This window comes from Pseudorasbora parva, chromosome 20 (assembly GCF_024679245.1).
Source record: "Pseudorasbora parva isolate DD20220531a chromosome 20, ASM2467924v1, whole genome shotgun sequence".
Classification (NCBI taxonomy): Eukaryota; Metazoa; Chordata; class Actinopteri; order Cypriniformes; family Gobionidae; genus Pseudorasbora; species Pseudorasbora parva.
Window position 1 is genome coordinate 24,107,295 of NC_090191.1, and position 14,238 is coordinate 24,121,532.

The 14,238-nt window shown below is 39.7% G+C and overlaps 1 protein-coding gene across 8 annotated transcripts in view; it reads left to right on the forward strand.

The window, feature by feature from the left end:
• The window catches only part of magi2a (membrane associated guanylate kinase, WW and PDZ domain containing 2a), a 302,713-nt gene that overhangs the window by 204,128 nt on the left and 84,347 nt on the right, over positions 1-14,238 (forward strand). For all 8 annotated transcript variants that reach the window (XM_067428392.1, XM_067428391.1, XM_067428389.1 and 5 more), the window contains exons 5-6: positions 1,475-1,679; positions 8,110-8,189. In XM_067428392.1, coding sequence (XP_067284493.1) covers positions 1,475-1,679; positions 8,110-8,189 — 285 coding nt within the window. The remainder of the gene's footprint in view (positions 1-1,474; positions 1,680-8,109; positions 8,190-14,238) is intronic.

A 14,238-nucleotide genomic window follows, 5' to 3' on the forward strand; every position in this document is an offset into this window, starting at 1 on the left:
ATTGATCGATTCACACCGTTTGAATCTTTTCTGAGAATCGGAGGAACACGGAAGAGAAGACAGTGCTGAATCAAAACATAGTTTTTGATATTTTTGGACCAAAATGTATTTTCGATCTTTCAAGAGATTCTAATCAACCAACTGATGTCACATATGGACTACTTTGAAGATGTTTTATTCCCTTTCTGGACATGAACAGTAAAGTGGGCATTGACTGCATATGCTTTTTGTTAGCTAGTAAGTGTGTATAATAGATATAATATAATATATAATGTGGATAGCTCAGATCATTTGGCCTTGGGATTTTATGTGTTTGAGTTCATATTGAAATTTCTGACTTTTCATTGCATTTTTGGTGTCTTGCCAGATCTAAGCACAATTTGAGACATTGATGAAATCTCTGAAGTAAGAATATTTTTACTTAGAAGTACTGTTTTACACATGTTTGTTATTATAGGAATATAATATAAAAATATTCTCAATTCATTCACAAAGTGTAAAAAAAGACTTTACTCTGTCTTCTGCACCTTTGATGCCTTTAAATTCTGTCTAGGCAGCTCACAAAGTGTGCGTGTGTGTATGCGTGCGCGTGCGTGCGTGCGTGCGTGTGTGTGTGTGTGTGTGTGTGTGTGTGTGTGTGTGTGTGTGTGTGATTGAGTGAAGCTGTCCTCTCATTTCTCAGTTGATTAAAACATCAGTACTGTTGAATGTTATGGGATTCGGTGTCTTTTTCTTTCGTCTCTCCCTCTCTCTTCCCCTCGATCTGTCTTTTGCGCCTCTCCTTTGGGACCTCCAACCTCCATAACTCAAACTAGGACACGTTCAGTTCTCTCTCTTTTTTTCTTCTCTCTCGCTTTCTCGCCACAGACTCCATTTTAATCACTCGACTCTTATTTCACCGTTCTCATTCCGACTAACTCCATCTCTGTCTTTTCTTCCATCATTTCTTCCAGTCTTCTGTTTTTCTCTTTCTAACATGCTCCTCTTACAGTGACCTGCTTTTTGATTCTCTCAGAAACTCCAAATCTCAGTTACATCTCTCTCTCTCTCTCTCTCTCTCTCTCTCTCTCTCTCTCTCTCTCTCTCTCTCTCTCTCTCTCTCTCTCTCTCTCTCTCTCTCTCTCGCGCTCTCTCTCTCTCTCGCGCTCTCTCTCTTATAAATATTTTCTCTGTCTGTCTCACTCATATTCACTGGTTTTCTCTGTAGTCTTGGACACAGAGTTTCACCAGCCATGCTGTTAAAAGTTGGAGACGTCTCCCGGAATATTGGATTCTCGTAAATTTGACAGTTAGATTTTTATAAGCGTACCTCCTATTGGCGATTGTTCTGTTGAATTCAATCACACTATTCAAACACTGTATCCGCTTCTATTGTCTAGTTCTTTTTAATTGATAATGGTGTTTGAATCAGAAATGTAGGTCTGCCGTTGCTATTGTTAAAAGGTTATAGATTTAGTTTTCTTGCATTTTTTAGAGTCCAGTGAACATGAAGACAAGAGTACAGACGCCTCAGGAGACATGCCCACCACATGCCCCTCTGAGACCTCCACAGATGCTCCCAAAGAAGGGACAGAACCACCAAAATCGCCTCCCAAACTGGATGAGAATGACGAGCTGGGTCCTCTGCCAGATAACTGGGAGATGGCTTACACTGAAAAAGGAGAAGTGTACTTCATTGAGTGAGTATCTATAATCAGCATTATTTTAAAGTTCATTCAGTATTTTTCCCCAATAAAAAAAGTTGGTAACACTTTACCTTTTAACTAATTTTAGGCTTCATTTTTTGCAATTAATTAGCTATTAGCATGCATATTACTAGGATATTGGCTGCTTATTAGTACTTATAAAGCACATATTAATTCCTTATTCTGCATGACCTTATTCTACATCCCTTAATCCTAGCCAATACCTAAAATTAACAACTACATTACTAACTATTAATAAGCTGTAAGTTAGGAGTTTGGGGCAAAAGTCGTAGTTAACAGTAAATTAATGTGTTCTACTTACTAAAGTGTTACCAAAAAAAAATGTACATGGAGCAGGAGCAGAATGGGGAAGAAAGGTGATTTAAGTGACTTGGCATGGAACGTGGCATGGTTTGTGGTGCAAGACGGGCTCATATCTGAGAAACTGCTGATCTACTGGGATTTTCACACACAACCATCTCATGGGTTTACAGAAAATGGTCTGAAGAAGAGAAAATATCCATTGAGCGGCAGGTCTGTGGAAGAAAATGCCTTGCTGAGGCCAGAGGTCAGAGAAGAATGACCGTTAGATAGCTGATAGAAAGGCAACAGTAACTCAAATTAGTACTTGTTACAACCGAGGTCTGCAGAAGAATATCTCTGATCGCACAAAATGTCAAATCATGAAGCAGAAGGGCTTCAGCAGCAGAAGACCACACCGGGTGCCACTCCCGACAGCTAAGAACTGGAAACTGAGGCTACAATTCACACGGGCTCATCAAAATTGAGCAATAGAAAATTGGAAAAATTTTGCCTTGTGTCTGAAGAGTCTAAATTTCTGCTGCAACATTCAGATGGTAGGGTCAGAATTTGGCATAAATAAAAGCAAGGATTCATCCTACCTCCTGGTGGTGTAATGGTGTAAGATCACCAGGATATATTCTTGGCTCACTTTGGACCCCTTAGTTCCAACAGTCTACCTGAGTATAGTTGCTGAGCATGTCCATTTGTTTATTACCGTTGTCTCTCCCTCTTCTGATGGCTACTTCCAGCAGGATAACACACCATGTCACAAAGCTTAGTGTATTCCTCCCTGAGAAACATTTTCGTGTACAGTAACAGAAGAAACCGCTCTGAGATCAGTGGCTGAAAGGTAGACTCACTTGTCTCAATGATGGGACTCGACTGGCGGCACTCTGCTATGCGACTGGCCAGAGAAATTGCAGCCTGGGGCAAAAAGATGGTGCACCTTTGATGTGCTCGCTCTCTATAACACTCCACAATTCTGCCCTTGTGTCTCTATCTTTCAGAGTGTGTTCCTCCCTGGTGTCACTTACTGTTTCATCCCCTCTTACAGAAAAGAAAATTAATTTCATATAAAAGCATATCAAAGGACGCTCTATTGGCACAGTGCATTTCCGCAGCTTATGTTCAGTTGCTTTGGGAGTTTAAATGTGACTGAATGCATGTACAGAGACATTTTGTCGTGATTAATCTGGTCCAGTATGAGTATGTGTGCGTGGTGAGAGATAGACATATGGAGAAGTGTCTACAGTTTGAGAATTAAAGACGCTCCGTCTGTGAGGGAGATCGAGAAAAACAAGGCGCCATTGGCTGCTTGACAACTCCATTAAATCCTCAATAGTCACACTGTGTGGGCCAGTGCAAACTGTGTTTGTGCGCGTGCCCATGTGCGCGTGCCCGTGTTGTGTTGTGTTACATGAAGCAGTGACAGACTGTCCTCGCATCATTCGGAGTCAGTCATGTTCCGCTTCTGTCATGAACGATACAACAGAAAATGAGTACTATCCCTGTGGAAAAGCAGTGATGTACAGTTTGAAGATTGCATACACACACACACACACACACACACACACACACACACACACACATTTCTAGCTATCTACAAGGGACAAATATCAAATGTATGGAAAAGCAATTGAAGAGTATAAATATATGAGCAATATCAGTTGGAATGCAAAATGTTTTAGATTTTTTGGAATTTTACTATTGCAGGTCCTAAACAAGCTTCCTATTTTAATGTCAAATCAATCTCATTGCTTTTTTGTTTTTTGTTTTTTTTACGTGAAATCTTTGAAAACACATTTTTATTTTTTAACTTTTTAATATACTTTTAAATATAGGTATAGTTTGAGTTGAGTGCATAGTATGCCTAGTATTTGTCTGCATTTCCTAAATTGTCACGTTTTGAGATTATTTTTATCAGTTTTTTTTCTGTTCTGTTCATGCCTAAATTCAATGGTTAGGTTTCTAGTTATTCATTAGTTTTGTCCATCGTTCATTCCCTGCCTGTTTGTCACTATGGTGAAATCCCAGAGTCTGTTCCAGTGAGTGAAATTCCTGACTTCATTCCAGAGACTGACATTTCAGAGTCTGTTCCATAGTGTGAAATCTCTGAGTTCTTTCCAAAGAGTGAAATCCAAGAGTGTTCCTGAGAGTGAAGTTCCAGGAGTCCATTCCTGAGAGTGAAATTCCCAAGTCTTTTCCAGTGAGTGAAATTCTAGAGCTTTTCCTGTCTGTTCTGGTGTGATCAAAGAGGTTTTCCTTTCCTTATTCGTTGTTACTGCTACTGTCATGTGAAAATGTGAGGACACCCTATTGAATTCCAAGGTTTTCTGCATCAGTACATAATAAAACAAATAATCTGGTCCCCTGCAAGATCTTAATTTAGAAAATTAAACCTCAGATGAACAACAACCCCTGAAATATCCCACCGTTTCATTATTTATTTAGCAAAAATAAAGCCAAAATGGAAAAGCCATGGGTGACAAAAGTTAGTGACACCCTTACTGTTAACATGGTAATTAAGAGGGTAAGGCACTGCTAATCAAATGCCTTTGGTTAACTGATCACCAGCAAGTGTGATCACCTCTATTAGAGCAAAGGTTTTGGCAGTTTGCTGGTCTGGAGCATTCAGGTGTGTGTTAACACAATGCCAAGGAGGAAAGACATCAGCAATTATCCTAGAGAAGCAATTGTTGCCGCAATCAATCTGCGAAGGGCTATTTCCAAACAATTTAAAGTCCATCATTCTACAGTGAGGAAGATTATTGGCAAGTGGAAGATATTCAAGACAGACACCAATCTTCTCATGAGAGGACGTCCCAGCAAATTCACCACAAGATCAGACTGTGCTCAGAAAAATTGTAGTCAACCCAAGAACTACACCTCATACTCTACAGGCCTCAGTTAACATGTTCGGTGTTAAAGTTCATGACAGTACAATTATAAAAAGATGGGTCAAGTATGGCATGTTTGGAAGGGTTGGCAGGAGAACCTCTTCTCTCTAAAAAAACATGGCAGCACAGCTTAGGTTTACATAGTTGCAACTGAACAAACCATAAGACTTCTAGAACAATTTCCTTTGGACACACTAGACCAAGTGGAGATGGTTGGCCTTAATGCACAGCGCTATTTGGTGAAAACCAAAAGAGCATATCAGCACAAACACCTCATACAAAAAGCCAAGCATGCTGGTGGAGGGGTGATGATTTTGGACTTGTTTTGTAGCCACAGGACCTGGACACCTCAAAGTCATTGAGTCGACCATGACCTCTTCTGTATACCAAAGTATTTTAGAGTCAAATGTGAGGCCATGTGTCCGACAGCTAAAGCTTGGCTAAATCTGAGTCATGCAACCGGACAATGATCCGAAGATCACCAGCAAATCTACAACAGAATGGCTGGAAAAAAAGAACGAAGGTGTTGCAATGGCCTAGTCGAAGTCCAGACCTCATCCGGTATGAAAGGCTGTGACAAGAGCTGTGCATAAACAAATGCCCACAAACATCAACACACTGAAGTGAAAAAAGTGGACCAAAATTCCTCCAGAATGACATGAGAGACTGATAAATCATGCAGAAAATTATTACTTCAAGTTATTGCTTTTAAAAGTGGATCTACAGGCAATTGAATGATAGGGCGTCCTAACTTTGTCACCCATGGTTTTCCATCTTGACTTTCTTTTTGCTAAATAAATAATGACAGGGTAATATGTCATGAGCTGTTGTTCATCTGTGGTTTTATTATTTTAAGACGTGCCTAACACTAGATGATTTTTTATTATGTCCTGATACAGAACACCATGGAATTCAATAGGGTGTCCTAATATTTTCACATGACTCTTGCACAGTGTCGACTCCAGCCCCTGAGCACAGTCCAGTGTCGGCTCCAGTCCATGCGCTTGCTCCAGAATCTGAGATTCTGTACCTAGTCAAGTCTCTAAGATCAACCAGGAGATCGCTCAAGCCAAAGAGATTGCATTGCTGTCCATTATGGCTATTTTGAATGTGGGCTGGTTCCACCTAGCCTTATGTCGTCTATGGCACCTCCTAGGCTCCCTGATTTATCTGCACCTCCCTGGCTGCCTGTGATGCTGGCACCTTCCAGGATCCTTGAGTCATCAGCACTTCCTTGACTTCCTGTGATGCTGGCACCTTCCAGGCTCCCTGAGTTACTAGCACCCTCCCTGGCTTCCTGTGATACTGGCACGTGCCAGGACCCCTTAGCTTCCGGCACCTCCCTGGCTCCCTGTATGGCCCATAGTGCCATAGAGGCTTCCTGTCTTGCCTAAGCCACCTTGATCACACCCTTTACCAGCCCATTGTCAGCCTCCAGGGTGTCCACCCTTCCAGCTCTGTGGACCTATTACGGCTCGAGGATACGCCTTCCGGGAGGGGGGTGTACTGTAACGTTTTGAGTTTGTTTTTGATCTGTTCTGTTCATGCCTGAGTTTCATGGTTAGGTTTCTAGTTGTTAGATAGTTTTGCTCATCTTCTAGTCCCTGCCTATTTGTTATCACGGTTATACATTGTCTCATTCAGTTCCGGTGCTCTTCGTTTAGCCTTTTTTGCACAATCTATTTATACTCACATTCTTGATTCACCCTCTGTCGTGGTATTAGTCTGTTGTTGAGTTGTGATAGTTTTCCTATTATTTCTTAGTCTTCTGTTTGAATTTAAATAAAACTTCCTTGGATTTTGACTCCTGCTTCCAGCAAGTGTTTGAACCTAACAGCCTGACGATAACACATTTTTTTTTTTTAAGTATTTTTTTAACATTTAGTTGGGCATCATACTAAGTTAAGTTTTGCTTTATTTTTTGTGATTAACATAAAACCTTGTTCATGCCCTCATGTTCCAGACTATAGCCGCTTTTCCATCATTGGGCCAAACCGTTCTCTATGCTTAACCATTCCATTCAGTGCTGATCAGGCCCAGCCTGCACAGATATGGGCTGATAACGGAGCTCTTTGAATTGTAATATGAATGTGTCAGTCATTGCCTTGGTAAAGCAGTGGTGTACTGATGATATGAGATGTACATAGATACCGCTTTATAATTTCGAGCCAAGAACGGTTTGTAATTGTGCCATGTTGTACCAGTCTCAAGTGAAAAATAACTGGATCTTTTCCTTACTGTTCTTAGAAAAGTGGCTTGAGTTGTGCAAGAGATGCAGGCTCTAACCTAATCTGCAGTCTTCCGATTCTGATTTATTTGATTATCCGAGTTTTATATTTAAAAAAGTTTATTAAAATTTGGCATCCAATTTGACAAACAAAAATAAAAAACAAACTTGCCCTTTTGCTAAGATAAACAATTTTTTGCATGGGAAACAAAAAAAAAATTGAACTGTCTGCAGTCATTGCTGGGTGGAAGAGGAAATATGTGGACTGCATATTCTTCAGAGCCAACTCAACAAAACTAAAACGCTAATTAGTGTAATTAGCTAATTAACAAGATGTGTGAACCTCTAATGTTGATTGAAATAGAGAAGGTAGTATCAACATTTTAAGTTGCGTCATGTTAGCTTCATCAGTGGCTGTAGTCTTATTGGTTCTTCTTAGATGGCCGTCATAGGAGCAGTCATGCCGCAGGACTATGACTCAACATTTTAGATGCTGTCAGAACTTTGTTGGAGGCTAAGATTAATTGCAAAGGCAATTAATTAGCTGTCGGTGAGCATGTGACACTAAGCCACTAAAATAAAATTAAAATTAAAAGAAATTGACTTATATTACCTGAAATTGGTCTCAGATGACAATTTCTCAGAAAAAAAAAAATCATATTAGGTACTTAACTGTTTAATAAAATCGCTGCTCATGTTCAGTTCTCCTCCCTCATACGGTAAATCAGGCACATCTTCCTCGTCATCTCTCTCCTCCTCCTCTCTTTCTTGCTGTGCTAATGAGAAGCTTACAGCTAATTAAAAGTATCGATGGCCGTTTTGTTAACCTAAACTTTTTTTTCTCACCCTCGTTTAGAGATGAGGTCTCCAGAGACTTCATTTCAGTCTTTTTCGTCTCCTCAGTGGAATGATTTACAGTAGCAGTTTGCAGCACTCTCATCTCCCTCTCTTCCTCTTCATCTCTTTTCCCTTTCTGCTCCATTTCTCTCCTCTCAAGCCACAACACAAAGACGACGTCCTGGTTGGACCCCCGGCTTGCGAAGAAAGCGAAGCCCCCTGAAGAATGCAAAGAGAACGGTTAGTGTTACATTTCTCTCTACATGTAATGACTCTGTTTGATTTACTCTCTGCACTGGTGCAGGCCAAAGAAAAACGTTTTAAATCTACTGAAATGAAGCAACTAGCTACAAGAGACTGTTTAAGTGATTATGGGGTGTTATTAAACAAGATGTGAAGCAGAAATGGCTTATTGCTTTTATTAAAGTCTGACCAATGTTTCTTAAATCCTTAAGTTCATTAGCCTAACTGAAGGCTGTTTATGACTGCTAAGCAACGTAACAGTGAAAGATCCTTTTTATGACTGTGTATGCATGCACAGTTCAGTGGGTCTATTTGCAAGAGGATATCAGTATGTTTATTTCATTTAGTCCATTCATAAGTCAAGTATCAAGTATATTTTTCAAAGCAACTGGACATTTGTGAGTGGCAGACAATAAAACAAGTCAAACAATCATGTAGAAATTGAAGAAGGGACCTGTATATAGAGACAAGAATATTGTAGCGCGGAGTAGCCAACACAACCATCCTGTAGTTTAGCCCTGACTCTAATCAAACTCACCTGAACCAGCTAATAAATTTGTTCAGGATTACTTAAAAATAACAAGCAGGTGTGTTGGATCATGGTTGAAACTGAAGTATGCAGGAAGGTAACAACTCCGTTTTTAGTACATTGTTGTTGTGTAAACGTACCCTAAACCCCTCTCATAATATCCTACCAACTCCCTAAACCAGTGGTGTCCAATCCTGCTCCTGGAGGGCCACTGTCCTGCAGAGTTTAGCTTCAAACCCAATGAAACACCGCTGAACCAGCTAATCAAGGTCTTTCTAATCATACTAGAAACTTCCAGCAGGTGTGTTGAGGCACGTTGGAGCTAAACTCTGCAGGACCGCTGCCCTCCAGGACCGAGTTTGGACACTCCTGCCCTAGACCAACCTCGCAGCTGTAAAACAGCACTCTGTCAACCACCCAGGACATCCTGGCAACCCCCTACCAATGCCCTACCAACTACCCCTTTGCAACTGCACAACACCATCCATAGCACCCTATTAACCATAAGGGAATCCCACGGAAACCACCCAAAACATTCTAGCATTAAAGGGTTAGTTCACCCAAAAATGAAATTTCTTTCATTAATGACTCACCCCAATGTCGTTCCACACCCGTAAGACCTCTGTTCATCCTCTGAACACAGTTTAAGATATTTTAGATTTAGTCCGAGGCCTTTCTGTCCTTTGAATGTAAGTGTATGACCACTTGCTGTCCACGTCCAGAAGGTAATGAAAACATCATCAAAGTAGTCCATATGTGACATCAGTTGGTTAGTTAGAGTCTTTGACAATACATTTTGGTCCAAAAATAACAAAAAATACGACTTTATTCAGCATTGTCTTCTCTTCCGTGTTCCTCAAATAAAGAATCAAACGGTCATGATTCAAGATTTGGATCGCGTGTCAAACTGCCAAACTGCTGAGGTCACGTGACATTGGCGATACGAATCACGAATCAATCTGCTGATTCGCGACCGTTTGATTCTTTATTTGAGGTTTGAAAACAAACGCCAAAGAGAAGACAATGCTGAATAAAGTCGTATTTTTTGTTCTTTTTGGACCAAAATGTATTGTCGACGCTTCAAAATAGTCTAACTAACCAACTGATGTCACATATGGACTACTTTGATGATGTTTTTATTACCTTCTGGACGTGGACAGCAAGTGGGCATACACTTACATTCAAAGGACAGAAAGGCCTCGGACTAAATCTAAAATATCTTAAACTGTGTTCCGAGGATGAACAGAGGTCTTACGGGTGTGGAACGACATTGGGGTGAGTCATTAATGAACGAAATTTCATTACTAACCCTTTAAGGCAGTGGATTTTACACTGGCAAACACCCCTAACATATTCTTTATCAAGTGTAACAATCCCATGTTTTGTTTTGCTTACTCTTCACACTCTACTTCACTTATGAATGTGATCTGGAGCTGAAGTATCATTTTAAAGTGAATGCGTTGTTAAATTAATCATGTCTGCAAGGGTATTCGCCATTGTTATACCTGTCGTAAAAGGATTTATCCATCACTGCCTTCCTCTCAGTTCACACATTCGTGCACTAAAATCTAACTTCATGTTTGCAGTATAATCAACTGTGCCAGTTGAATAAGATGCTGCTTGTTAGCATGCATGTGCGAAAAAACGCATTTCACATGTCAGCGGATTCCCGCAGTTCAAAGGCCTGTCAGCCAGTGTTGTGAAAACACGCATCACTGCGGATTTGCGCGGACGCGTGCGTTGCGTAACTCGGCCGCCCTCTTTTGTTTTGGAAAATGAGGGGAAGACACACAGCTCTGGATGCAAATCAAAGTCGTCTGCTGTTTTCTTTAATACTGTCACGCTCGTGTTCCTAGACTGTTTGTTTCCCAGCGTATATTTGCGGCAGCACGGAGTGAAGTTTCCGTAGATATGCCACAGTGTCTCTCCTGTTTACCTGTCATCTTGTCGTTCTCCCCGTGTCGATGTATCTCTCTGATGGTACCAATTCCCTGGGTTTGCGAGTGAATGAATAAGCACAACTAACATGTCTCTCTGTGTCTGTCGCTCGTGTTTCATTGTATTTCATCATTTCTGAAGCCGTCACTGTCAGCGAGGTCCCCCCCCCCCCCCCCCAAAAAAAAATATAACATGCTCACACTCGCTGGGAACAGGTGGAGATATGATTACAGAAACAGATGCATGGATGGATTGATGGATGGAAGCAGCTTTATCACTTGACAGCTGTGTCAATACAGGAATTACTGTTGCTTTCTCATTGATATCGCACAAATTAGCTAAATTAATGAACAAAATGTACACGCAAAAGCCCAACAGCGTCGCATAACAACACACAGCGGTGTGATTTTCACCGGGATGTTTATTCATGCAAGTTGCATGAGGTGTCACAGCAATTTTGTGCCATTGTGGATTCTTAGAACGACGAAAAGCCTCATTTTCCTCCAGCTGTAACAGTTGAGATTGGATTTGAAATGGAATATTCTGGTTCATAAACGTCCCCTGATAACAGCATTTTTAGCAGATATTGCTTTCAGTTTTGTGCATTTCCTCATGAGTAATTAGTTTAGTTGCCGTCAGAAGTGGTTTTATCCATCATAAACGCTTAGAGTCACATAACACATAATTGTTTGTTTGAAGGAACGTTGGGTTTTAGGCAAATCTATGTCTTCCTTTATCGATCAAAAATGCTTCTAATGCCTGAAGAAAGCAATTTGTTCCCATGCACCTCATTTTTGCTTCACATGTATTTGAATTCCTGGTGAAAAAACTACAATAGCCATTATTCTACAAATAAATCTCCACCTATCAGAAAATCGTGATGAGCACACCACCACAAAAGATGACTATCACAACACTGTGAATGAAATAAGTCATATACACTCAAAATACTCAAATATGTGTGTATATATGCATAATTTGCAACAAACTTTAAATATTCTGTTTTTATATACGGTACATAATCAACAACTTTTAATTCATAGTTTTTTATTTCTAATTCACAATGCTTCATGGAACTGTAGATGTTTTTCTCATTTAAAGCCTTTTAAGTGCACAGTCCTTGTACCTTTATCTTTTCAAATGCTTTTTTGCTTCAAATCAAAGTTTATAATGTTGCGATTTCATACCTGGTTGGTTTTGTTCATGGATTATGACACTTTTTTTTAAACCCTTTTGAAACCAAACCTGGCAAAAAAGTTGGTTTCTCTATTATTTTACTCTAATAGTTGGACTCTACTCCAAATAAACAAGACATTCATTTTTATTTCACACTTTTAAGAGCCCTCCAAATTGCCTCACTGGTAAAACAGCTACTGAAATATAATAGGAATATTTGCCATTATTTTTTCCTTTTGTTTTTTTTTGTGGAATACATGGCTAAATGGCCAAATTGTTCACACCAACAGTGATTTTATTGAGCTGTTTGCCCTGACATTTTTTGAAAGGCTGCACAATTGACAACTTTCTGAAAAAAGACCAGTTTTCTTTCAGCAAACTGACCTTCTAGTTGTAAAAGTGTCATGAATAATAAAATATTAGAGTTAGTTAGAAGTTAGAAGTTAAGAAAAGTCTTTGTAGGATGTCCTCGACTCTCTTCCAAGCTCCCAAGATTGAATGAAGAAGACGAATGTGGCGTTATAGATGGGTGCTATTTTAGAAGACAGAATCTAGCAGACAGCTGAAGATGGCGATGCGGGAATTAAGTGTTTGTTTTATGATAGCTCACACACAAACTCCATCCATCAATGAAGTTTCAGACTGGGTGATAGTGAATCAGTAAAGGAAGACGAGAGACTTTCATCCCTGTCAAGTTTAAAAGCGTTGCACTCAAACTATTCCGTATGGAGCCAAGATAGGTCAATTGAGAAAATGTAAGTATCTGCACAGTGCTGTTCAAAAGTTGGAACATTTTTTTAAATGTAAAGATTAATACTTTTACTCAGCAAGGATGCATTCAGTTCATCATTAGTGAGAGTAAAGCCATTTATGACGTTACAAAGGATTTGTATGGTTTACTTTTTTCACAAAAATATTAAGCAGCACAACAGTTTTCACCATTGATGATAATACATTTTAATAATAAATAAATTCAGCTTTGCCATGACAGCAATAAATTACATTTTAAAATTTTATATTTAAATAAATGTTTCACTGTTTTAGATCAAATAAATGTGCGCGTGTGTGTGTGTGTGTGTGTGTGTGTGTGTGTGTGTGTGTGTGTGTGTGTGTGTGTGTGTGTGTGTGTGTGTGTGTGTGTGTGTGTGTGTGTGTGTGTGTGTGTGTGTGTGTGTGTGTGTGTGTGTGTGTGTGTGTGTGTGTCGTTTTTTCTACTTGTTTATAAAAAGAAAACTATCTTACCTGTTAAACAATAGCAAACAGTTGCCAATCAATTCCCTAGTCAATTATTTAAATATTTTCACCACTTTTTGCTCTCATTTGGCATTTCATTTTTTGCAGCGTCTCTAAACGTTGATTCACCAAACCTATAAAGCTTTAGTTCATATTGTTTCTCGCACATACTTTCTTTTGTTTCCTTCTTCTCCTCCCTTCTCCTCCCTTCTCATCCCCACCCCCCTCATTTCCGTAAAGGTCAAAGCTTTTAACAAAAAAGATACTGCTGCCTGTTTTTACTGCAAAGGGCAGGCAGATTTTTAAATAGCAAGATTATTTAAATATTGTACAAACAAAATGCAAATATTGAAGAAGGTAATTAGCTTGAGCTCACAATTCTCAAGAGGTAAGTAGGGTGGGTTATATTTGGAGGCTGTGAGATTAGTCCAACCTCTGTTAATGTTATTTAAAATTCGGGTTTGAACGTATCACTCACTTGTGTCCTTGCATGGCAGCTGGGTACTTTATAAAAGAACCCACAGACCTCTATGGCAACAGTTTATGTAATGTGAAAGGAGAACAGAGGAGTTTTATGTTTTAATCTATTTTGTTAGGTTTGTGTATTTTACCCTTTTCTGAGGCCTCATTTATAACCATTGCATATGCACAAAACAGTCCCTGGAAGAGGTGTTCGCCACGTCCTCCACATAAGTGGTGATTTATAAAAACAAACTTGACAGGAACATTTGTGCACCTGTATGCAAACTCTGACCCATGTGTACAAACATTTTGGAGACCGTTTAGCGACACCGATGGTTAGCTGAGGGACTGACGCAGAAAACCACTTTAAAGGAGCAGGCCAACTTTTTGGGGCTTAAGCTTATTCACTGCATTCCCCAGAGTTAGATTAGTCTGTACATATTATTATCATCTCCGTGTGTGCCATAACTTTGTCTGACGCACCCACCACTAGCCTAGCTTAGCAGAAAGACTGGAGGTAAATGGCTTCATCTAGACTACTGCTCAATAAGGAACAAAATAATGGCAACATTTTCCTATTTACATGTGATGTGTATAGTTACATCGTGTACTAAGACCGACGGAAAATGAAAAGTTGTGATTTTCTAGACCGATATGGCTAGGAACTAGTTGTCACATTGGTTATTCTGACGGAAGTTAGCCTACTTT